Here is a 24,765-nt window from a genome sequence, read left to right on the forward strand (position 1 = left end):
TAACAAACGCTCGGCCACGAATTTCATGGCTTGCTGCTCAAATGCAACAGCAGGCATCCCATTGGCTGGGCTGGATAGCTGTAACCAATGTTGATATTATTGTAAGAATAATTGTGTTCTTTTTGTGAATTAAGGTTGGACTAATGTTGTGATTTAGTTTGCTAATAAATAATTACAGGATTCTTGAATATTTTTTTGTTAGATGTTTCTTTCCCTCTCCTTCACAGAAAATAAAATGTAAATCAAGCTGCTGATAGTAGGGGGTCGCGTGAGGTTCAACCTATTGGGTAAGGGGTCGCGAGTGCAAAAACGTTGGGAACCACTGGTATAAGTAGAATCATAAGATATCGCTGTAATGTATGCGTCAAACCGGCGACTAGTCCTTGAGACAGATTCGACATATATTACCTGTATAATATGACAATGCCGACTGCTGCTATGCGGGCATGTGGCAAGCTACCCAGAAGCCGACCCTGCTCATCGGTTTGTTTCTGTAAGAGACAATCCTGAATGGAGGGGGCCAAGGGGACACCCACAGAGTTCGTGGGTTGATAAATCCTGCCATGATAAAAAGGGGTTCTTAATGGAGACTTGCCCCAAAGAACCCCCGATCTTGGAGTTGTAGAGTGGTGATGCGACGCGCACCACAGCATATGAGCTCATTGAAAAAAAAAGTCATTTAGATAGTCCAACGTTAGCACGATTCAAATTTCTTTTTTTATTAATATTTTCTGACCAAATTTCAATACTATATGACTATCTGCCTGCATGTATCTCAGTCTCTCTCTCTCTCTCTCTCTCTCTCTCTCTCTCTCTCTCTCTCTCTCTCTCTCTCTCTCTCTCTCTCTCTCTCTCTCTCTCTCTCTCTCTCCCTCCCTCTCCCTTCCTCCTTCCCTCTCTCGCTCCCTCCTTCTCTCGCATCCTCCCTCTCTCTCCCTGCTTCGCTCTCCCTCGCTCCCTCCCTCTCTCTCGCTCCCTTCCTCCCTCTCTCTTGCTTCCTCCATCTCCCTTACACCTCTCTCTCTCTCTCTCTCTCTCTCTCTCTCTCTCTCTCTCTCTCTCTCTCTCTCTCTCTCTCTCTCTCTCTCTCTCTCTCTCTCTCTCGTGCGCGACCTAAACGCCTGACCTGACGTTAGGACTTAACCTCACTCCAGATACATAGAGCAATGGCGCTGAAGAAATGTTCATCGTGTTCCGAGAAATTTTCATGCCATTTTTATCCCAGGACGCTCGTCCGTTTGCAAGATTTGCTTGATGATAATATAGATAAGTGCCAGGTCCTTCATGTTGGAACAAGAAATAAGAGGTTCGATTACGAATTGCGTGGCGTTCAACTCAAAGCGTTCAATGCGTCAAGGACCTGTGTGTCAAAATCGCGTCAAACCTCAAATTCTCACAGCAATGCATCGACGCAGCAAATAAAGCGAACAAAATGCTGGGCTTCATTAAGAGAAACTGGGTTTTTTTTAATAAAGATGTAATTCTCCCGCTTTACAATAGTTTAGTCAGACCCCACTTGGAATATGCGGCTCAGTTTTTATCTCCCCACCATTTTTTTTCGCCTATGGCGCTGGTAGGCTCTCATGATAGGCCTGATGGTCGGCCCCGGTCCGTTGTAACGGAGGCAAGTATTTTTAGTGGCGTCATCTTGTATTGGGTCATGCTGTCCCGCGGAGCTCATCTTTGATCCTAGAATTTAAAGTCCAGGTTGATTAAGAACATAAGAACATAAGAACGCAGGAGTCTACAAGAGGCCGGTAGGCCTGTACGAGGCAGATCCTTTGACCCTAAGCTCCCGTGTATCTAACCCCACCTAATATCGCTGTCCATGAATTTATCTAGTTTATTTTTGAATGTGACAATTGTATTGGCACTCACCACATGACTGCTAAGCCTATTCCACTCATCCACCACCCTGTTAGTAAACCAATTTTTGCCTATGTCCCTGTTGAATCTGAATTTATCCAGTTTAAACCCATTACTTCGTGTCCTACCCGGTTCTCTTACCAACAGAACCTTATGAATGTCTCCCTTATTAAAGCCCTTCATCCATTTATAAACCTCGATCATGTCTCCACGCACCCTTCGCCTTTCTAGAGAATGCAAGTTTAACTGTTTGAGTTTTTCCTCGTATAGCAATTTTCTCAACCCCTGAATCATCTTAGTCATCCTCCTCTGCACCGATTCTAACATTTTGATATCCATTCTATAGTAAGATGACCAGAACTGAACCGCATAGTCAAGATGAGGTATAACTAATGCTAAATATAGTTTGAGGAAGACTTCGGGGCTTCTGTTGCTTACGCTCCTTGAAATAAATCCCAGTACCCTATTAGCTCGATTTCTAGCTTGAATGCATTGTGCCCTTGGACGGAGATCAGAGCTCTCTAAGACCCCTAAATCCCTCTCGCACCCAGACCTGCTTATGAGAGTGTCATTTGAGCAATAGTTATGTGAGGGGTTGTTCCTACCTACACTCAGAATACTGCAATTCCCTACATTGAACTCCATCTGCCATTTATCCGCCCAGTCATACAATCTGTTGAGTTCACCTTGGAGAATACCAGCGTCCCGATCCGACTCAATTACTCTACCGATCTTGGTATCATCTGCAAATTTACTAACATCACTACTTTGGTGGTCTTCTGGACAGCATGTGGGTAATCATAGGCCACTCGGCGGTGACTGAAAAATCCCAGCTTGTGGCGTCGGGCGGGGCGCGAACCAGCGTAGTCCTGGACGAGGCGCCGTCACGCTATTCACTCACCACCGCCTTCCCCGTAGGGGGAGGCGGCAAAGGACATCGCCAAATTAGGTGTTCAACGTCGAGCAACAAAATTGATCCCTTCCTTGCGCAACAAACCTTACGAAGAAAGGCTCTCAACTCTTTACTTGTTCTCTCTTGAGAAACGTCGCCTCCGAGGAAAACTGATCGAATGTTTCAAAATACTTAATGGCTTTACGAATGTGGAAAAATAAAAATTGTTTATAATCGATGACACTGAGAACAAGAAATAATGGCACAAAACTTAAATGCAAACAAGTAAATTTAGACTGCACCATTTTTTTCTTCACCAGCGTTGTAGTGCGAAAATGAAAAAAGCTCCCACCTTCAGTGATCCAGTGCAACACGACTGACCTCTTGAAAAACACGTCCTTCAACTTAATATTTACTAAAATAGAAATGCGAAGTTTTGGGGCTATCTGATTACTATAGAATCACTTCGGTTAAAGGGCATAACACCTAGTCTGGACCATAGGATTTATATGTAAATCTATGTAAAAAAAAATTATCTCTCTCTCTCTCTCTCTCTCTCTCTCTCTCTCTCTCTCTCGAGAGAGAGAGAGAGAGAGAGAGAGAGAGAGAGAGAGAGAGAGAGAGAGAGAGATTTACATAGAAAATCAGACCACACAGAACCCATGGTCCAGACTAGGTGGTCTGTCCTTAAACCTAAGTGATTTTACATTAATCAGAAGGCTCTTAAACGTTGCATTTCTGCTCTAGTTGATATTAAGTTGAAGGAAGTGACGGTCGAGCTTATTTTTGAAGGAGTCAATCGTGTTACACTGGACCACTGATGGTGGAAGCTTATTCCATTCTCGCACTACAACGTTGGTGAAGAAAAATTTGGTGCAGTCTGAATTTATTTGTCTACATTTGAGTTTTACGCCATTGTTCCTCGTGCGCAAAGTGTCATCGATCATAAACAATGTTGATCTGTCTACATTCGTGAAACCATTAAGTATTTTAAAACATTCGATCAGTTTTCCTCGGAGGCGACGTTTCTCAAGAGAGAACATGTTAAGGGTAGAAAGCCTTTCTTCGTAGGATTTGTTGCGCAAGGAAGGGATCATTTTCGTTGCCCGACGCTGAACACCTTCTAATTTAGCAATATCCTTTGCATGGTGGGGAGACCAAAACTGTACCGCATATTCCAAGTGGGGTCTGACTAAACTATTGTAGAGCGGGAGTATTACATCTTTATTCTTGAATAAAAAGTTTCTTTTAATGAAGCCCAACATTCTGTTCGCTTTATTTGCTGCATCGATGCATTGCTGTGAGAATTTGAGGTTTGACGCGATTTTGATCCTCGTGCGCAAAGTGTCATCGATCATAAACAATGTTGATCTGTCTACATTCGTGAAACCATTAAGTATTTTAAAACATTCGATCAGTTTTCCTCGGAGGCGACGTTTCTCAAGAGAGAACATGTTAAGGGTAGAAAGCCTTTCTTCGTAGGATTTGTTGCGCAAGGAAGGGATCATTTTCGTTGCCCGACGCTGAACACCTTCTAATTTAGCAATATCCTTTGCATGGTGGGGAGACCAAAACTGTACCGCATATTCCAAGTGGGGTCTGACTAAACTATTGTAGAGCGGGAGTATTACATCTTTATTCTTGAATAAAAAGTTTCTTTTAATGAAGCCCAACATTCTGTTCGCTTTATTTGCTGCATCGATGCATTGCTGTGAGAATTTGAGGTTTGACGCGATTTTGATCCCCAAGTCCTTGACGCATTGAACGCTTTTGAGTTTAACGCCGTGCATTTCGTAATCGAACTTCTTATTCCTCGTTCCAACTTGAAGGACCTGGCACTTGCTTACGTTAAAGGGCATCTCCCATCTATCCGACCAAGCTGAAATTTTCTGCAAATCCTCTTGGAGGCTTTGCCTGTCTTCGTCAGTGAGAACCGAGTTACCAATCTTTGTGTCGTCTGCAAATTCACTAATGCGATTATTGAGTCCAACATCCACGTCGTTGATATAAAAAATGAAGAGCACTGGGCCAAGAACCGAGCCCTGAGGGACGCCACTAGTGACCGGCGCCCACTCTGAGTTAAATCCGTCAATCACTACTCTTTGTTGTCTGTTGCTCAACCAATTCGCGATCCATTGGTGTACTTGACCGTCAATACCTATTTGCTTTAATTTGTAAAGTAATTTATGATGCGGGACTTTATCAAACGCTTTCTGGAAATCAAGATAGACTACGTCCAGTGATTTGGTTACGTCATAAACAGTGAAGAGGTTGTTATAAAAGGTTAATAGGTTTGATAGGCAGGATCTTTTGTTTCGGAAGCCATGTTGTGAGTCCTCAATTAATGAGTGGCTTTCAAGGTAACTCACAATTTTGTCTCTAATTATGCCCTCAAGTAGCTTACCTACAACCGAAGTTAGACTAATGGGCCTGTAATTACCTGGTACTTTTTTGTCTCCTTTCTTAAAAATCGGTGTCACGTTAGCCTTTTTCCAATCTGAAGGGACGATGCCTTGTCGCAAGGACATATTGTATACGATTGTGAGGGAGGAGAGTATTTCGCTCTTTGTTTCTTTCAGCAGAGTTGGATATACTTTGTCAGGTCCAGGACTTTTATTTGTTTTAAGTGATTTGAGGGCTTTAAGGACTTCATCGGGTTTTATTTCAAAGTTAGGCAATGCATGCTCGGGATTTACATTAGTACTGGTGTTGGTGGTAGTGGTGGGAGGACTGTTATTATTAAACACCGAGGAAAAGTAATTGTTTAATAGGTTTGCAACGTGTTGGCTGTCAGTCACTAGTGCACCGTCGCTGTTTGTTAAGGGTCCAATTCCACTTCTGATTGCCTTTCTGTTGTTTATGTAACTGAAGAAGGATTTCGGATTATTTTTACAGTTGGCTGCAATATTTTCTTTATATCTACGCTTTGCCTGACGCACTAATCTATTTACTCGTCGCCTGGCATCATTGTAGAGTCTAATGTTTTCGGGCGTGCTTTGTTCTTTCTTTAACCTGTAAAACAATTTTCTCTCCTTCACTGAGTGTTTAATTTCGCTATTAAACCAAGGTGGGCTTTTATTAGTGTTAATTCGCTTCTCGCACAAGGGGACAAATGTGTCCTGCTGAGTAAGTGATTTTTAAAGCTTAGCCAGGCGTCCTGTACATTGCCATCATCTGATAGTTGCATATCTATTAGTTTTCGTCGGATTTCTACGAGGTTGGCTCTTTTGAAATTGGGCACCTTTACTTTATTTTCAGTCACCGATGTTTGAGCTCTAATGTCAACGCCAACTAGTTTATGATCGCAGGAACCGAGGTGTTCTCCTACCGTGACATTACTGACTTGGTTATCTTGGGTCGCTATAACAAGGTCAAGTATGTTATTTTGTCGAGTTGGTTCAGAAACCATTTGGCTTAGATAATTTTCCTCTAAAAATTCGATCATTCTATGGGACTCACCTTCTGTAACCGACAGTGTCGCCCAGTCGATATGGGGGAGGTTAAAGTCTCCTAGTATCAGTGAGTCGCTGTTATTAAGTGACTGCCTTAAGACGCTGTACATTTCAAGATCGGCATCGAGTGATTGCCCCGGAGGCCTGTAAGTGACAGATATATTTAAAATGACTTTTGCAGTGTTTACTCGCACCCACAAATGTTCAACGTTACTGTTTCTTGGTGTTTTGTCAGTGGGTTGTAAATAGCTTTTGACAAAAAGGGCGACACCACCACCTCTGCGGTTTACACGATCATTGTTGAAGAATCTGTAGCCATCTATGCGGAATGTAAGGACGTGGCTGAGACTCGTTTTTTGTTGTTCGGGCGTTACGTACGGCGTCGTTGAGGAGCCTTCCGAATCTGGCTGCCCCGATGGGGGACAGGTGTATGCCGTCCCTATGGAAAAGTTTACTCTGACCGTAGAAATGGTTCCAGGCGTTAAAGAACTCGACGTCAAGCTCTCCGCAGAGAGTCTGTAGGCGGTTGTTGAGGCTGAAGGCCTTACTGTAGAAGTCGCCCTCATCCCACGTCCGTGGTAGAATTCCTGAAATCAAAATATTAGGGGAGAGAGAGAGAGAGAGAGAGAGAGAGAGAGAGAGAGAGAGAGAGAGAGAGAGAGAGAGAGAGAGAGAGAGAGAGAGAGTGGATCCCCCACACACGTGAGATGCAAACTCCATACGAGGGCGGATAAGGCCTTCTGTATATGATAGCAACTGTGCGGGGGAGAAGAATTGGCGGAGACGATACAGAACGCCCAACCTCGAGGAAGCTGATTTATTGAGAGAAGAGATGTGAAATTTCCAGTTACGATTTTGAGTTAAGGATAGACCGAGGATATTTAGTGTTGAAGAAGGGGACAGCTGAGTGTTGTCGAAGAATAGGGGATAGGTGTTTGGAAGATTGTGTCCAGTTGATAGGTGGAGAAATTGAGTTTTTAAGGCACTGAAGGACACAAGGTTCCTTTTACCCAAATCGGAAATGATAGCAAGGTCTGAGGTTAAGCGTTCTGCAGCCTCCAGTCTGGAGTCATGTAATTCCTGTTGAGAGGGTCTTTTTTTATACGTCTTCGCCTGTGGCGCCTGTAGGCTTGTTTAGAGGGGCCTGATGGTGTGGACCAGCCCGTTGTGGCGCAGGTCAGTGTTTATTGTGGCGCCATCTTGCATTGGCTCATGCTGTTCTCCCGGAGCTCATCTTTAATCCTAGAATCTAGAGTCCAGGTTGATAGGTGGGTAGTCTTAAGCCACTCAGCGGCGGCTGAAAAATCCCAGCTTGGTGTCACCGGGCGGGGCACGAACCCGCGTCGTCCTGAACGGGGCGACGTCACGCTATCCACTCAGCCACCGCCTCCCCCTCTTTTGAAAGAAGTTAAATAATGCAGAGTTGAGTTGTCAGCGTATGAGTGGATAGGACATTTTCTTATGGAAAGATCATTGATGAATAACAGGAAGAGAGTGGGTGATAGGACAGAGCCCTGTGAAACACCACTGTTGATAGGTTTAGGGGAAGAACAGTGACCGTCTACCACCGAAAGAGGGCAGTTTAGAAAGCAAAGACTTGTGCCAGACTCTATCGAAAGCTTTCGATATGTCTAGCGGAACTGAGAAAGTTTCACCGAAACGACTAAGAAAAAATGACCAAGAATCAGTTAAGAGAGCAAGAAGATCGCCAGTAGAACTCCCCTTGCGGAACCCATACTGGCGATCAGATAGAAGGTCAGATGTGGAAAGGTGCTTATGAATCTTCCGGTTAAGGATTGATTCAAAAGCTTTAGATAGACATTAAAGTAAAGATATAGGGCGGTAGTTTGAAGGGTTGGAGCGGTCACTCTTCTTAGGCACAGGCTGTATGAAAGCATACTTCCAGCGGGAAGGAAATGTAAATGTTGATAGGCAGAGGCGAAAGAGTTTGACCAGGCAGGGTGTCAGCACGGAGGCACAGTTTTTAAGGACAATAGGAGGCACTCCATCAGGTCCATAAGCCTTCTGAGAGTTGAGGCCAGAGAGGGCATAGAAAACATCATTCCGAAGAATCTCGATAGCAGGCATAAAGGAGTCAGAGGGGGGATGAGTAGGAGGAATATGCCCAGAATCATCCAGAGTGGGGTTGTTACAGAAGTTTGAGCGAAGAGTTCAGCCTTAGAGATAGATGAGACGGCGGTGCTGCCGTCAGTGTTCAGGAGAGGAGGGAAAGATGATGAAGTGAAATTGGAGGAAATATTTTTGGCTAGGTGCCAGAAGTCCCGAGAAGAATTAGAAAAGTAAAGTTATGACATTTGCTATGGATGAAAGAGGGTTTGGTAAGTCGAATAATAGATTTGGCACAATTCCGGGCGATGTAAAGATCATTGTTAGCGGGAGTTCGAAGGATCTGGTACATTTTGTGAGCTGCCTCTCTATATTTGACAGCACGAGAACAAGCGTGATTAAACCAAGGCTTTTTAGCATGAGGAGTAGAAAAAGTACGTGAAATGTATGCCTCCATTCCAGAGTTAATCACCTCTGCAATACGCTGGGCACACACAGAGGGGTCTCTCTCATGGAAGCAGTAATCATTCTACGGGAAATCGGAAAAGTACATCCTCAGGTCGTCCCACCGAGGTGAAGCAAAATGCCAGAAACATCTCCACTTCGGTGGGTCCAGAGGCTGTACAGGAGCGATAGGACAGAATACAGAAATAATGTTGTGATCAGAGGTGCCCAACGGAGAGCACAGTTTGATAGAGTAAGCAGAAGGGTTAGAGGTAAGGAAGAGGTCTAGTATGTTTGGCCTGTCTCCAAGGCGGTCGGGAATACGTGTAGGGTGCTGAACCAACTACTCTAGATCATTGAGGATAACAAAGTTGTAGGCTAGTTCACCAGGCTGGTCAGTCTAAGAGGATGAAAGCCAAAGCTGGTGGTGAACATTGAAATCTCCTAAGATTGAGATTTCAGCGAAGGGAGAGTGAGTCAAGATGTGCTCCACTGTAGAGTTCAAGTAGTCAAAGAATTTTATATAGTTGGTAGAGTTAGGTGAGAGATAAACAGCACAGATGTATTTAGTAACAGAATTACCAGTAATAGTTTTAGTAGTAGTAGTAGTAGTAGTAGCAGTAGTAGTACACACACACACACACACACACACACGGCCCGGTAGCTCAGGGGTAGAGCGTCCGGCTCACAGTCAGAAGGACCGGGGTCCAGTTCCCCGGCCGGGTGAAGATAAGTTGGGTTTGTCTTCTTTCACGTGTAGCCCCTGTTCACCTAGCAGTGAGTAGGTACGCGACGTCAGGCAAGGTGTTGTGACCTCGTTGTCGCGGTGTGTTGTGTGTGAGTGGTCTCAGTCCTACCCAAAGATCGGTACTATGAGCTCTGTGCTCTTCCGTAGGGGAACGGCTGGCTGTCTCGGGAGAGACCCGCAGCAGACCAAGAGGTGAATTACACACACACAATGGCAGAATGAATGAAAAATTACCTGACAAACAGAGAGATGAGAACCATGTTAAAATATGAATAAATCGGATTGAAGAAAAGTCAAAATTGGAATGCCAAAGGGATCAGTTTTAGCGACAATAATGTTCTTTTTTTTTAATATATATATATATATATATATATATATATATATATATATATATATATATATATATATATATATATATATATATATATATATATATATATAAATCATATGCCGGAAAAAACAAAGAGTTATATTTGTATGTTTGCAGATGACGTCAAACTGCTTAGAAAAATAAGAGATGATAATGATTGTAATATGCTGCAGGAAGTGTTAGATAAGATGCATGAATAGAGTAAAGAATGGGGAATGGAGTCTAACAAAAAGAAATGTCATACAGTGAAAATGGGAAAAAGTAAAAATAGACCATATGGAGTGCATAGGATGGGAGGGGCACCGTCGACGCAATGAATGAAGAAAAAGATTTAGGAATCATAATATAAGATACACTGACACCTGAGTTACACACACATAGATATTCCGAGAAGCTAATAGATTGCTGCAAAATATTAGAATGTCATTTCACCACTTGGATGGGGACGTGATGAAGAAAGTAATTACAGCATTGATAAGAACATGGTTAAAGTATGCAGCGGTTGTTTGGTCACCACATAGGAAAAAAAATATACGGAAACTCGAAGGGATTCAATGGATTGCAACTTAGGTGGTACAAGAACTATCAAATTTGTCAAACGAGACTTCATTGGAGGAACTTGGTGTACCAACACTCGAAGAAAGAAGAGAAAGAGGAGACCTGATAGCATTTGGCAGGAATACAAGTGGAATGGACGTGTTATATAGAAATGATTTTTTTTTTTTTTTTTTTTTACGTTGTTGCCTATTGCGCCGGTAGGCATCTTCCCGGTGGGGCCTGATGGTCGGCCCAAGGCTTCTTCCAGGTGGGGCCTGATGGTCGGCCCAGCCCGTTCTGGCGCAGGCGAGTGTTTACAGTGGCGCCATCTTGCATTGATTTAATCGAGATGGAAGAGAGGAGGCAACTAAGAGGACACAACAATAAACTGAAGAAGAGGAATGTTTGCAAGACATAAAGAAGTACCGATTTCCATACAAAAGTGTGGATACATGGAATAGACTAAACAAAGACATTGTTGAAGCGTGTCCATAACATGAAGGAAAAGTTGGACAAATATAGATTGGGAAGGAGTATTGTCCAAGCTAGACCAAAGCCTCTGTATTCTACAAAAAGATAAATACACAGACACAAACACACATAACCACTCACACACACACACACACACACACACACACACACACACACACACACACACATACACACATACGGCCCCCCCCCCCCCCCCAAACACACACGTTCTCTTCACCTCTCCTCTCACTTCTCCTTATGCTTCTCACCTCGCTCTACCTTTCCCATCCTCTCCTACTCAACCCTCCAAAATCTCCCTCTACTCCTCTACCTCTGTCATCACCATCAATCAGGAGCCTATCCCAAACACCATCATCCTTCTCCACCTGGGAAACACATCGACCAAACCTTTCCACACAATTTACCTTGATGAGGACACATTGATCACCACCGCCCCAGTGCTCATTACGGACCTGCCTCCAACCTTCCCTTTCATCCCTCGGTGGTTTCTCAGGTAATCACCGGTAATCATTGGAACCGTATGATACCAGGTAATTAGATACATTCTCCCCACACAAGAGGGAGATTTGGAGGTTGTCATGATGACGATTTGTAAAGAACGGGCTGACAGGTGCTGGGAAAGGTGCTATTGACAGGTATGAGACACACACACACACACACACACACACACACACACACACACACACACACACACACACACACACACACACACACACACACAGAAAGAGAGAGAGAGAGAGAGAGAGAGAGAGAGAGAGAGAGAGAGAGAGAGAGAGAGAGAGAGAGAGAGAGAGAGAGAGAGAGAGAGAGAGAGAGAGAGAGAGAGAGAGAGATGTTGAATTATGGAAGCTTATTTGCGAAAGGGTTACAATGAAATTTGAATATATATTTCGGTAGTAATGAATTGCAGTGGTCAACGCGTCTTTCTCAAATTAATTAATATTTTGCAATGGCTATTATACTCAGGAAAGGAAAAAGGAAGAGAATATTCCTTGATAAAGTATATATACTGAGTAATGAGGTCAGTTTTAAAGGCTGACGAACACCTATGCTACTATCAGGACTAAGAAAAGATGAAATATATAAATGTGTAAGGAATTTGGACAGTAAAGGGATGAGCTTGAGTAGAAAGTCGTGTACAGCGGGGCCGCGGGAGGGGGGGAGGCATGCAGTTAGCAAGTTCGGAAGAGCAGTCAACATGAAAATATCGATAGAAGATAGAGAGGCAACATGGCGGCGAAATTTAAGAGGTAGAAGACTATTAGTAGGAGGAGGAGAGCTGATGAGACGAAGAGCCTTAGACTCCACTTTGTCCATGAGAGCTGTGTGAGTGGAGCCACTCCACACGTGAGATGCATACTCCATGTACACAAAGGAACACAAAGGAAGAACAAACAACAGCAGACCTGCTGGTCCTTACGAAGCTGTTTGTGACAAGCTACACTAACTATCTAATCAAAGGTGGAAGATGAACGACAGCAAAGGCGAAGGCTCCTCCCTCCAGCCAAAGCTGGCAGGAAAGGAAAAAGAACCATGCAGCATGGAAAAACTGCATGGAATTTATGAAGGAAAGAGGAAAGAACTACCATTAATATATATATATATATATATATATATATATATATATATATATATATATATATATATATATATATATATATATATATATATATATATATATGTGTGTGTGTGTGTGTGTGTGTGTGTGTGTGTGTGTGTGCTATTAACAGTGGTGTCCCTGAGGTTCTGTCCCATCTCCCACTTTTCTGTTGTTCATTGATGATCTTCTTCTTCAAAAACACTGTCTCCTCATTCCCTACGATGATTCCCCACTCTGCATTATTCAACTTTTAATAGAAGACCCACCCATTCCCACCTTAACTTAACGAGGGCCGGCTGGGGTTGCTGCACGTCAGCAGCCTTACTATTATTTCTTTTCGATTGGGGCAAGAACCTGGTGTCCTCAAACCTCAAAAACGCACTCCAATCCCACACCACACACTGACACAATCTTCCTTCTCCTATTCTATTATCCAGCCATCACCTCCTCAACACCAAACATCTCTACTCATCCTAACTGCACTCCAACTGAAACTTCCACAAATCATCAACTTTAAATCAGCTTCCTCGAGGCTGGCGCGTTCTCTGCCGTCTCCGCCAGTTCTTCTCCCCCAAATAGTTGTTGTCCTCCCCTGCACCCGGCTGTCCCTATACGGGGCCTTGAGATCTCATGTGCATGGACCCACAGCTCTTTTGTGGGGGAGGCTCCACAGGTCAGCCTATCAGCTTCCTCCTCACTGTCTCATCAGCTCTCTTAATACTTGATGATCTTCTACCTCTTAGTCTCCGCCGCAATGTTATCGATATTTCCACGCTGACTGCTCTTCTGAACTTGCTAACTGCATGCCTCCCCCCCAAATGCCCCACTGCACTGACTTTCACCATGCTCATCATCCACCCTGTCCAAACCCTTATGAAAGCACAGTGAGCATCTTCTCTCTCATCCCTCACGCTGGTAACTCGTGTTTCCTCCTGCCTACGACTTGAACTCTTTCAAGAGGAAAGGTATCAGGACACCTCCTCCCCAAGTTAACCTCTGATTTTTGGACACTCCCTTTAACCTCTGTTCAGGAGCAGGTAGTAGCTCTTTTTTTTTTTTTTTTCTTTGCGCCCTTCAGCTCTCATAGCGTAGCTGTAAAAAAAAAATATATATATATATATATATATATATATATATATATATATATATATATATATATATATATATATATATATATATATATATATTATAGGCAGTAACGTTCAACAACGGAAAATAGTTTTAAACATGACAAAATTTATGATGCTACACCCCCCTCAAAAAAAAAAAAAAAAAAAAAACTTTACCCACCCCTACAAGTTTCAACCTCCCCGGCAAATATATCATGTAAACAAACATGCTAATTATATGATGGAAAACACATTAATATACATAGTGTGTGTGTCTGTGTGTGTGGGTGTGGGTGGGCGGGTTGGTGGGTGTGTGAGTGTAAACGTGTGTGTGTGTGTGTGTGTGTAGTAGAGAGAGAGAGAGAGAGAGAGAGAGAGAGAGAGAGAGAGAGAGAGAGAGATTATTATTATTATTTAGTAAATTTATTACGCCCAAGGGCGACAGACCTATTGACATTTGTACACCAAATTGGTTACATATCGGTGACTCGCAGGGTACGTTGCAAATAACTTTGTGAGACATACGTACATAGCCTATACGTATAATACCCAACCACTCCAACACACACACACACACACACACACACACACACACACACACACACACAGTACGTAAATACATGGACGTAGAGTACACACACACACACACACATATATATATATATATATATATATATATATATATATATATATATATATATATATATATATATATATATATATATATATATATATATGGATTATTATGGCCCTGGCAATACATAACCTCAATCTAAAATGGCTGCAGTTAGCTGGAGATGCCTTTAACGCCTGGCACCATTGCTCCTACTGGTCCTAGTGTGATGTCACTAAACAACAAAGCGGCAGCAGGGCTTGAATTTCAATGGCCGTCAGTTGCATCTGCCCTCCGACTGGGCTGTGTCATGTGCGCAAGTTCAGTTTTGCAAATATGCCCACTGTTTGTACTGTTCGTTGGTGCAAATATATCCCACGTCACTTTAGCTTACTTTTTTACTTTAGTTATTGATTATTTATAATTGTACTTTTGCAACACGTCATCTTTTTTTCTCTCTCCCGTTGCCACCATACTTCTCCCTCTCTGTATTTTTAGTGACGGCATGTCCGCCTACGCGGCGCAGGAGGGGTGAAAGTACCTTGCGTAGCTACCTTTACTCTGCAAACTACTAAGACTAGGTCAGAAAATCGTAAAAGTATAACAAGACAGACATTCAAATCGTCCAGGAAACTGAACAATAACCGAAATCGAAATGATGGCAATAAAATTGACAAAAAAATAGCAATTACCAAAAGCACTCCAGGTGAGGTATATACGGGAAGCGAGGAGGTTGCTGTAGGCCCACCAAACACCCTTCCCGTGTCCTTATTTTCCGTTTCCCTATTGTCTCATTAACACCAGAGAGTAGTTCAGTATACTCTCTAAACACAGATCCTATTTCTTTCCACACCACATTACATAAACGCAACATACTATTATTTCCGATTGGGGCAAGAAGAACCTGGTGTCCTTCAACGCCTCAAAAACACAGTTTCTCCACCTATCCTCCGACAACAATTCAAAACAACTATCTATTATTCTTTGACACTTCCTCAACACTAAAAATCCCTCGGTCTATCTCAATCAAAAATCTCAACTGAAAACTCATATCTCATCTCTTACTAATCAGCTTTCCTCGAGGCTGGGCGTTCTCTGTCTCCGCCAGTTCTTCTCCCTCCCCAGTTGTTGTCCATATATACAGGCCTTGTTCCGCCTCGTATGGAGCATGCATCATCTGGGTGGTCCGGGGGGCTCACTCAGCTCTTCTGGACAGAGTGGCCTCGTCTCATCAGCTCTCCTCCTCCCTCCTCCTGATAGTCTTCACCTCCTTCTTCACAATTTGCCTTCTTTCATCTTCTTTCGATATCTTTCTGACTCCTGCGATGACTTGCTAACTGCCCTCCTGCTGAGTCCATGGGCTGCACGCTGGACCCCCCTCTTTCATCGGCATCTATACTCTCCACTAAATTCTTCTGCTCACTATATAACCAGCATCCCTTCTTATCCCTCAACTTGCATCATCACTTGAACAATCTGCTCATCCTGGTAAACTCCCGACTATCTTTCCTTCATTCAAGAGGAGGTATCGAGACACTTCCTCCCCTTTCTTAACCTCTTCTGGAAACAACTCTCCTCCCGAAATCGGGAGCAGTCTTTTGTGGGTTTTTCTTTTTTCTTTTTTTCTTTTATGAGCTTGCTTCTCTTCCTTTGATTAAAAAAAAATTACACACACCTCGGAGTCCCAGCCTGAGGGTGGGTGGGAGGGGACCACAAATTCCCCCAGAGAGGACTCCCCTTTTGGCTTCCGACCCAAGAGATGTCCTGATAACTCCTCGAACTTCTTTTTTATCAACTGTTTCAACATTCGTTGTCTATTCTAATTTCCCTTCTGTGGAACACCATCTCTCCTCCGTTAAACCTCACCTTCTATTCCTCACCGAAACACAGGCCTTAGCGGCTACTGACAGCAACCTTTACTGTGTTCCCTCCTACTATCTCTATCCTAAATTTCAAGCCAAAGCTGGATGTTGCGTCTATGTACGCAATGACATCACTTGCTCTCGTGCCTATGACCTTGACTCTTCAGAATTTTGCACCATCTGTCTAAGACTTCATTGTCGTTATTACTAAATACATATGTGCTGTTTATCTCTCACCTAATTCTACCAACTATGTAAAAGTCTTTGACTATTTGAATTCCAAAGTGGAGCACATCTTGATCCACTCTCCTTTCGCTGAAATATCCATCTTAGGAGATTTCAATGTTCACCACCAGCTTTGGCTTTCATCTTCTTTCACTGACCAGCCTGATGAACAAGCCTACAACTTTGCTCTCCTCACTGATCTAGAACAGTTGGTTCAGCACCCTACTCGTATTCCCGACCGCTTTGGAAACACGCCCAACATTCTAGACCTATTCCTAACCTCTAATCCTTCAGCTTACTCTATCAAACTGTTCTCTCCTTTCGGCTCCTCCGATCACAACCTTATTTTTGTATTCTGTCCTATTCCTCCTGTACAGCCTCTGGACCCACCGAAGAGGCGATGCCTCTGGCATTTTCCTTCAGCGCGGTGGGACGACCTGAGGATGTACTTTTCCTATTTCCCGTGGAATGATTATTGCTTCCAGGAGAGAGACCCCTAGGTGTGCCCAGCGCATCACTGAGGTGATTGTCTCTGGAATGGAAGCACACATTTCACGTACTTTCTCTACTCCTCATGCTAAAAAGCCCTAGTTAAATCACGTTTGTTCTCGTGCTATTGATAGAGAGGCAGCTCACAAAAGGTACCAGAGCCTTCGCACTTCTGTTAATCATGATCTTTACATTTCCGCCCGGAATCGTGCCAAATCTATTCTTCGACTCACCAAAAACACTTTCATCAGAAGAAAATGCCACAACCTTGCTTTTTCTAATTCTTCCAGAGACTTCTGGCACCTAGCCAAAAATATCTCCTCCAATTTCACTTCTTCATCTTTCCCTCCTCTCCTTAAACCTAATGGCAGCACTACCGTCACATCCATATCTAAGGCTAAACTCTCCTCTCAAACTTTCTCTAAAAGCTGCACTCAAAACGATTATGGGGATATTCCTCCTACTCATTCCCCTTTTGACTCATTTATGCCTGTTATAAAGATTTTTAAGAATGATGTCTTCTATGCCCTCTCTGGTCTCAATCTTCAGAAGGCTTATGGGCCTGACGGAGTGCCTCCAGTTGTCCTTAAAAATTGTGTTTCCGTGCTGACACCCTGCCTGATCAAACTCTTTTGTCTCTGCCTGTCAACATCTACCTTTCCTTCCTGCTGGAAGTACACCTACATACAGCCTGTGCCTAAGAAGGGTGACCGCTTCAATCCCTTAAACTACCGTCCAATAGCTTTACTTTCCTGTCTTCTAAAGCTTTTGAATCAATCCTTAACCTGAAGATTCATAAGCATCAATCTACTTCGGACCTTCTATCTGATCGTCACCTTCTTCTACTCTAAACATTCTTGGTCTATCCTTAACTCAAAATCTTAAATGGAAATATCACATCTCTTTTCTCACTAAATGAGCTTCCTCGAGGTTGGGCGTTTTGTATCGCCTCCGCCAGTTCTTCTCCCCCGCACAGTTGCTATCCATGTACAGGCGCCTTATCCGCCCTCGTATGGAGTATGCATCTCACGTGTGGTGGAACTCCACACCCACAGCTCTCTTGGATAGAGTGGAGTCGAAGGCTCTTCGTCTCATAAACTCCACTCTTCTTACTGACAGTCTCCTACCCCTTAAATTCCGCCGCCATGTTGCCTCGCTATTTTATATTGATATTCTCACGCTGACTGCTCTTCAGAACTTACTAACTGCATGCCTCCCCCCCCCCTCCCGCGGCCTCGCTGCACTCGATTTTCTACTCAAGCTTATCCCTTCACTGTCCAGATCCCTTATGCAAGAATTAACCAACAAATTCATTCTTTCATCTCACGCTGGTGAACTCTGGAACAATCTTCCTTCATCTGTATTTCCTCCTGCCTACGCCTTGAACTATTTCAAAAGGAGAGCATCAGGACATGTCTCCTCCCGAAATTGACCTCTCTTCCGACCACTCCTCTTTACTCTTTACATAGGAGCAGTGGTTAGCGGACTTTTTTCATTGTTTTCTTTTCTTTTTTGCCCTTGAGCTGCTTCCTTTACTGTATAAAAAAATCTTAACATATCCAAATAATGGGTAGCTCTGTAAATATTCATTATCATCAGACACCTATACGAACAATTCCGAGCCACATAAGTCTACTTATTTTTATGATAGAAGTTGGATATAATTATGATAGCTAGCTGCCTTTCCCTATGGAGCTACATCAACGAATCCCATTGCTGTGTATTTTCCCTCGGGATAAACTATTTCTACATTATTGACCTACATAAAGTTTCCCTTCCTCCCGCGCAGGTGTCATCCAGGCTAGCGAACTGCCGTCCACAATGGAGCTACACCCTTCACTGGCCATCATCCTGGGCGTGGTTGGCGGTATTTTAGTGGTTTTCATAGTGATTGTGGTAGTGATGGTAGTAAGGCGGCCAAGACGGGAGAACCTACAGGGACGAATCAATCAAGCTGACTCAAGTATACACATACTAAAAAAGGATGACAGCCACAGCGGAAGGCTTGACATGGATGAAAAGGACCCAGACGTTATACCTGAAACAAGAGGTGAGTGCTCCTGTCAGATGGTGGTAAGGGTTGTGGTTGGTTGTAGTTGCAATTGTGATTATTTCCACCAAATATATCGTTTCCTTTTTATTGGTATGATGCTGACTGTGGCGTATAAGGTGACGGTAATGTTTGGGGGTGAGGTATGTAGTGTTTGAGAGCGGTTCTTGTTGAATTTATAATTTCTTGTTTAGTTTGATTATAGTTATATGGCTTTTGATAATGATTGTTGTTGTGTTTGGTTATGGTACTTATAGTATTTGCCAGCGGAGTTGATACACATCTCTCTCTCTCTCTCTCTCTCTCTCTCTCTCTCTCTCTCTCTCTGTCACGGGGAAAAATATGATAATAACAGGCGTGTGCTCAAAAGCCGGTACTAGACAACACGGGTTTGATCCCCGCGGCACGCCACGAGACACACTACTGTGTATACGCCCTGGGAAGGGATTATAGCACGACTTACCATATAAATCACCCGTTGGGTCACTCTTCTTATGGGGCTGGAAGGCACATACACAGGCACACAAAGGTAACTGATAGAGCGCGTGTACAGCTATGCACTAACTTTATTACACAGAAAACACAGTTTTGTGTGTAATAAAGACAGTGTAATACAGACAGATAACACACCAAGCTGGCCTAAATCGTTATTCTTGCGAGCACAGTCTAACCTAAACTGGTTACACTAACGATTGGCTACTTAACTCAGTGTGGAGACGAAGGATGAGGAGTAGAGGCTCGTGCAACAGCCTTACTCGAGGTGGCTGCAGCTTGTCCTTCCTGCCGTGGGTCCTCTTAGGTGTGATGTCCCGCGATAGGTGCAGCCGTCACTGAGGTACGGCCACACTGCACGCGGTTTGCTGGGAGGGTAGAGGGTAGCGGGACGCCTAGTTGGTCAGAGAGAGGCAAGAACAAACACATGTTATCTAATACGAGTGGCCATACCGGACGCGGGTAGCGGGTTCCCTACAAGCTTACCCGCTACCCTCCCAGCTACGTGAACCCACATGTCGGTTAAAATCGCCAGACAGGTTTGTTTACTTTCTTTAATAAATTTGATGTACAGTACGCTCTGTATACGTGGTTGTGATTTGCTTTAAACATTTCCTTACCTCAGTGTTATGACCAGTCACTGTTCGGCACTAACTGTTTTTCTGAAGTTGGTTATCATCTTGGTCAGCCGCACTTCCAGTTTATTCAGCAAACAGTCAAATGTTCCAGGAGTCACCCGTAGATACTCAAAAAACTTATCGTCGTACATGCGAGCTTGACAGTACACATTGTTGAATTCACCACGTCTTTCTCGCTGCTTGTTAAAGTCGTGATTCCAGCAAGATCTGCCGACATCCAGGTCATCTATTTTTAGAGACACAGTCTCACTTAAAAGCAATTTTCTTGAGAATTTTGACAATGACATTGCACCGAGTGGGCGTCACCAAAACCTAAACAACACGATTTTCCCTCTTCCGATGTGGACACGGCATCGCCTGCTTCTACCCGCTTGGCGTCCCGCTACCCTCTACCCTCCCAGCAAACCGCGTGCAGTGTGGCCGTACCCTCACGGAGAGGCCGCCGCGAAAGTCTACACACCCAAGCCGAGACCCGGTGCGGCTGTGTCCCGATGTGGCGGAGCCCGAGATCCGCAACACACCAGCAGGAGGAAAACCACGTGGTGCCAAGAGGCAGGCGAGAGCAGAGCACGGAGCCCCCGTGTGGTAGGACAGTATGAGTGCGAGAGAGTGGTCGCTCGCCAACGGTTTTTCACACCCTCCCGCTCGCTCGCTGCCATCTCGCTTTCCGAAGCAGCGTCGCTGCCATACGCACGATGTACATACTCGCTCGCATATACTCGCGCATACACCGCGATCCCTTGCGTTTGGCGAGGGTATGCGAGCGCATACTGCGATGGTCTCTCGCTTAACCGTGCGAATAATCGTGCGATTTGGCCAATATCGCAGACTTTTTGCGAACTTTTTGAACATTTCAAAATGTTCGCGCGACGGGCCGGCACCCGCAAGTCGCGCGAACTTTATCGCGCGACTATTGCGACTAATCGCAGGGACGTCGCTACGATGTCGAGCGTATATGCCGATTTCGGAAATTTTCAAAATCGCCAACCGTCGCAGAGCGAAATCGCGGATGTGTAATCCCAGCATAAGCAGCATTTGCTACGCCGCACCTGATTGCCTGGCCTCCCCTATCGGCTCTCGCCCTGATTGGCTGGCTTCCTCTCCCGGCTCTAGAGGAGGCGACTGTCACTAGCACATGCTCTTGGTGATAAATGTTTTTAAACTATTTACCTTGGCTCACAGCTTATACAAGATAGACAATTTTACTTAACACCATTAAACGCAGCAGTGATTGTGAATCCTATATATGCTTGTCACAACTCGGTCGAACCAAAAGTACTCTTAAATAAATAATGACAAGTATAAGCGAAATAACGCGTCAGAAATGTTTATACCACTTTTACATATATCTGCAATGCAAGATGGCGCCACTATAAACAATTGCCTGCGCCACAACGGGCTGGGGCCGACCATCAGGCCCCACTACTAAGGCCTACCGGCGCCATAGGGGAAGACGTAAAAAAAAAAAAAAATGGTATTTGCAACAATAATTGAGTCAGTGCTGACCTATTCCATTTTATTCCAAAGAAGAGTATCATGAACATGATGGTATAACCAGACTATAGATAAAACGCGATGTAAGCGAAACACGGAAGGATTCATCTAGACAACGTCCTTCAGAGCGATGCTGCGCACGACAGGACCGTTTGTTTGCTTTATCATATGGTTTCTGCAAGTTGTTGACAAGTAAAAGAATGACTGGCAATTTAAGAAACCATGTGAGGAACGAAAAATGAAAGAACTGAGGTCAGCAAGCAAGCTTTGGTTTGATATGAGTCACTGAGTGTCATATATTATTAGGTACATAGTAGGCTATTTGAAGGGCATAACGCACCCTGCACCAACAGCGCCAGCGAGCACACCGCACTGAAGGACGCGACATGTCTAGATAAATCATTCCGTGTCTCTTACATCGCATTTTATCTATAGTCTGGTTAAACCATCATGTTCATGAGACTTTTTTTTATGGAATAAAATGGAGTAGGTCAACACTGACTCAATATTTGCTGAAGATATCAGATATATGCAAAAGTGGTATAAACATTACAGACACATTATTTCACTAATACTCGTCATTGTTTATTTACTTTTGGTTCTACCGAGTTGTGACAAGAATAATTAGGATCCACAATCACTGCTGGTGTTAAGTAAAATTGTCTGTATTGTATAAGATGTGAGCTGAGGTAAACAGTTTAATTAAAAACATTTATCACCGAAAGCATGTGCGAGTGACAGTCGCCTCCACTATAGTCTGTTTCACCAAGATGTTACAGCAACTTACATGCGGCCACACACCCTCATGCTCTTCAATTTTGACCGGCCAAGTTGCAGCAAATCACCGCGCTGTAAAAGTTTAATTTGCTTGGCCCAGGAAGCTTGCTTTGCGCTCACACTGCCTCGCAGTGCTATGTGATGCATAAAAAAAATATGTCAACACTTCAAAATCCTCATGAAATATTAACAACACAATTTCACCATTGAACATCTACAGTGCCTAAACTGTCAAAGATTATGATGAGACCAAAAACGTAGCCATATGTACACTTAAATTGTATATAGATGGAAATACAAATTTGTTTTCATCGTATAAAAAAATATCTTCATTCATCACACGATATCTACGACAAAAAATAATTAATCGTCTTGTGTTAAAGAATGAATGTTGTAAATAATGACTCAAGGATGGCAGTGCTACTCAGAAAACACAAGTGGGCCTTGTGATACGTATTCGAGATAGTATTAGAAAACTTAGAACATAGAGTCGTTGACACCAGTGACGAAGGCGGAAGCAAACTGACGGGTTCTGCCCAGTGATTGACTACCATAGAGCTAATCAAAATCAAGAGAGAAAAAAAGGAGGCATGGCTGCCTGTAATATCTTGGTGAAACAGACTATAGAGCCGGGAGAGGAAGCCAGCCAATCAGGGCGAGAGCCAAGAGGGGAGGCCAGCCAATCAGGTGCGCCTTAACAAATGCTGCTTTGGCGCTAGAGGAACACTTGGTGTGAACAGACAATAGTAACCGCATATTGCAATCTTCAGTTCAGTTGAACGTAATCCTCTTTTCGCATGGGCCACTCTTATTTTACAACCAGTCTATATTTACGTCAGTGAGAACCGAGAAGCAAACAATTCTGAACTCAAACTGAAAATCAATCTCGACTCTAACAAAATTAAATTTTGTTATCTCAATCCTTAATTAATAAATTGAAAAGATTTATCGACCATTAAGCCATTAAACTGTATCTCAGCCTGAGTCACCCTGTTTCTGTTACCCCCCCCCTGTTTTCATCTCTTCACCAGTGTTGTCCCGAAGGTTAGTAGACTCCTCGGGCACCAGCGAGGAACCTAGTTCGTGCGAGGGCTCGGAGATCCCAGGAACACAGACACCTCCGCCCAGGGCACACGACTCCCTCTGCCCACTCCACATAGGTACGTTCTGCCACCCTTTTTTTTCTTTCCCTTTATTCCTAATACATTCTTCTTTCCTTATACATTATTGCCTTTCATTAATTCCGTAGCTCAGTCTTGCAAGTTTTATATCTTCCTCCATTTACCTCACTTCGTTACCACACCATGCTTTGGCTACGCCACCTCTCTATAACTATTCCCTTCTTTCCATCCCTTCTGTCCCATCTCAACATACTTTACACCCTAATGTTTTCATATATATATATATATATATATATATATATATATATATATATATATATATATATATATATATATATATATATATGTGTGTGTGTGTGTGTGTGTGTGTGTAATAATACATACATAATAATACACACACACATGTAATAATACACGCTTTATTTAAAAATATGCAGCTCGAGAGCTGAAAATATACATATTGTTACGCCACCCCCCCTACACACACCATCCACGAGCAGGCAGGCGGCGTGATCCCCAGAACAACCACACGGGCACCAGTCACTCACAGCGGCCCACACCCAACACCGAGGGGAGGAGGGAACGAGGCAGGACACAAAGGATACACGTTCAACACTAAGTTCTAGTTTAATGACAGGTTCCTCACACAGTACAGCAACTTTCAAGGGCACAGAACAGTTAGTTAATCAGGCACAGTACAGGGGCACGGCAGACACGCACACCGGATGCACACAGCTCGCGACCGGAGCACACAGCTGAACCCTCTCCAAGCCCAGACACGCCACCCTCAACTGCCCCTCAGCCACCCTTGCTCGCAACAGCCGACTCAGCACTTCTCCTGCCCGGTGGCCGGAGGCCCCGGGCTCCCCTCTCTCTCTTGTCCCAACAAGTAGAGTTGCACCATGCTGAGCTAACATTGCACCATGCTACAATTTTATCACATTACACATACAATCATTAGCATACAGCACATTCGTAACACTATCCCCTCCGTTTAAAGGCAGTCGACCCGGCTGCCCCAACATTCAACAAACAAAACTCATGAAATAAATCAAACTAATCAGTCCCCTGGGACATCACTAAAGTCTCTTAACCATCCCGGCCGTCGCCTCTCTCGCCGAGGGCGCCGCAGGAGAGATGCGGGTGGCGGTAGGCAGGCGGTGGCACCCAGAGCGGCGTCGTCGGCCCCAAGTACTTGCTCAGGGTCGTCACTGACGTCTGCCGCTTCGCTCGCACCGCCCCTGTTCTCGTTCGCCCCGTGGTCGACCTCTGACACGTCCTCGTCACTGCTGCTGGGGCTCACGTCCCTCTTGCGCCGGTCGTATGTCTCCTTCATTTCATGGCCTGGCCTGCCACCTTGAGCTTGCCCCGTACGCGTCGGTGCACCTCAGCCAGGCTTTCCTGCAGTGCCGCTGCGAAGCCAGAGG

General features: G+C 44.1%; 1 protein-coding gene across 1 annotated transcript in view; it reads left to right on the forward strand.

Annotated features, from left to right (window-relative positions):
- LOC126987680 (neural cell adhesion molecule 2-like) overlaps nucleotides 1–24,765 on the forward strand; it is a gene marked incomplete at its 5' end in the record, with an annotated part of 163,970 nt that overhangs the window by 120,381 nt on the left and 18,824 nt on the right. Inside the window, 2 exon segments of the mRNA XM_050844806.1 lie at nucleotides 18,556–18,816; nucleotides 23,249–23,377. Of these exon segments, the coding sequence (XP_050700763.1) occupies nucleotides 18,556–18,816; nucleotides 23,249–23,377 (390 nt within the window).

The sequence above is a fragment of the Eriocheir sinensis genome, chromosome 66 (genome assembly GCF_024679095.1).
Source record: "Eriocheir sinensis breed Jianghai 21 chromosome 66, ASM2467909v1, whole genome shotgun sequence".
Lineage (NCBI taxonomy): Eukaryota > Metazoa > Arthropoda > Malacostraca > Decapoda > Varunidae > Eriocheir > Eriocheir sinensis.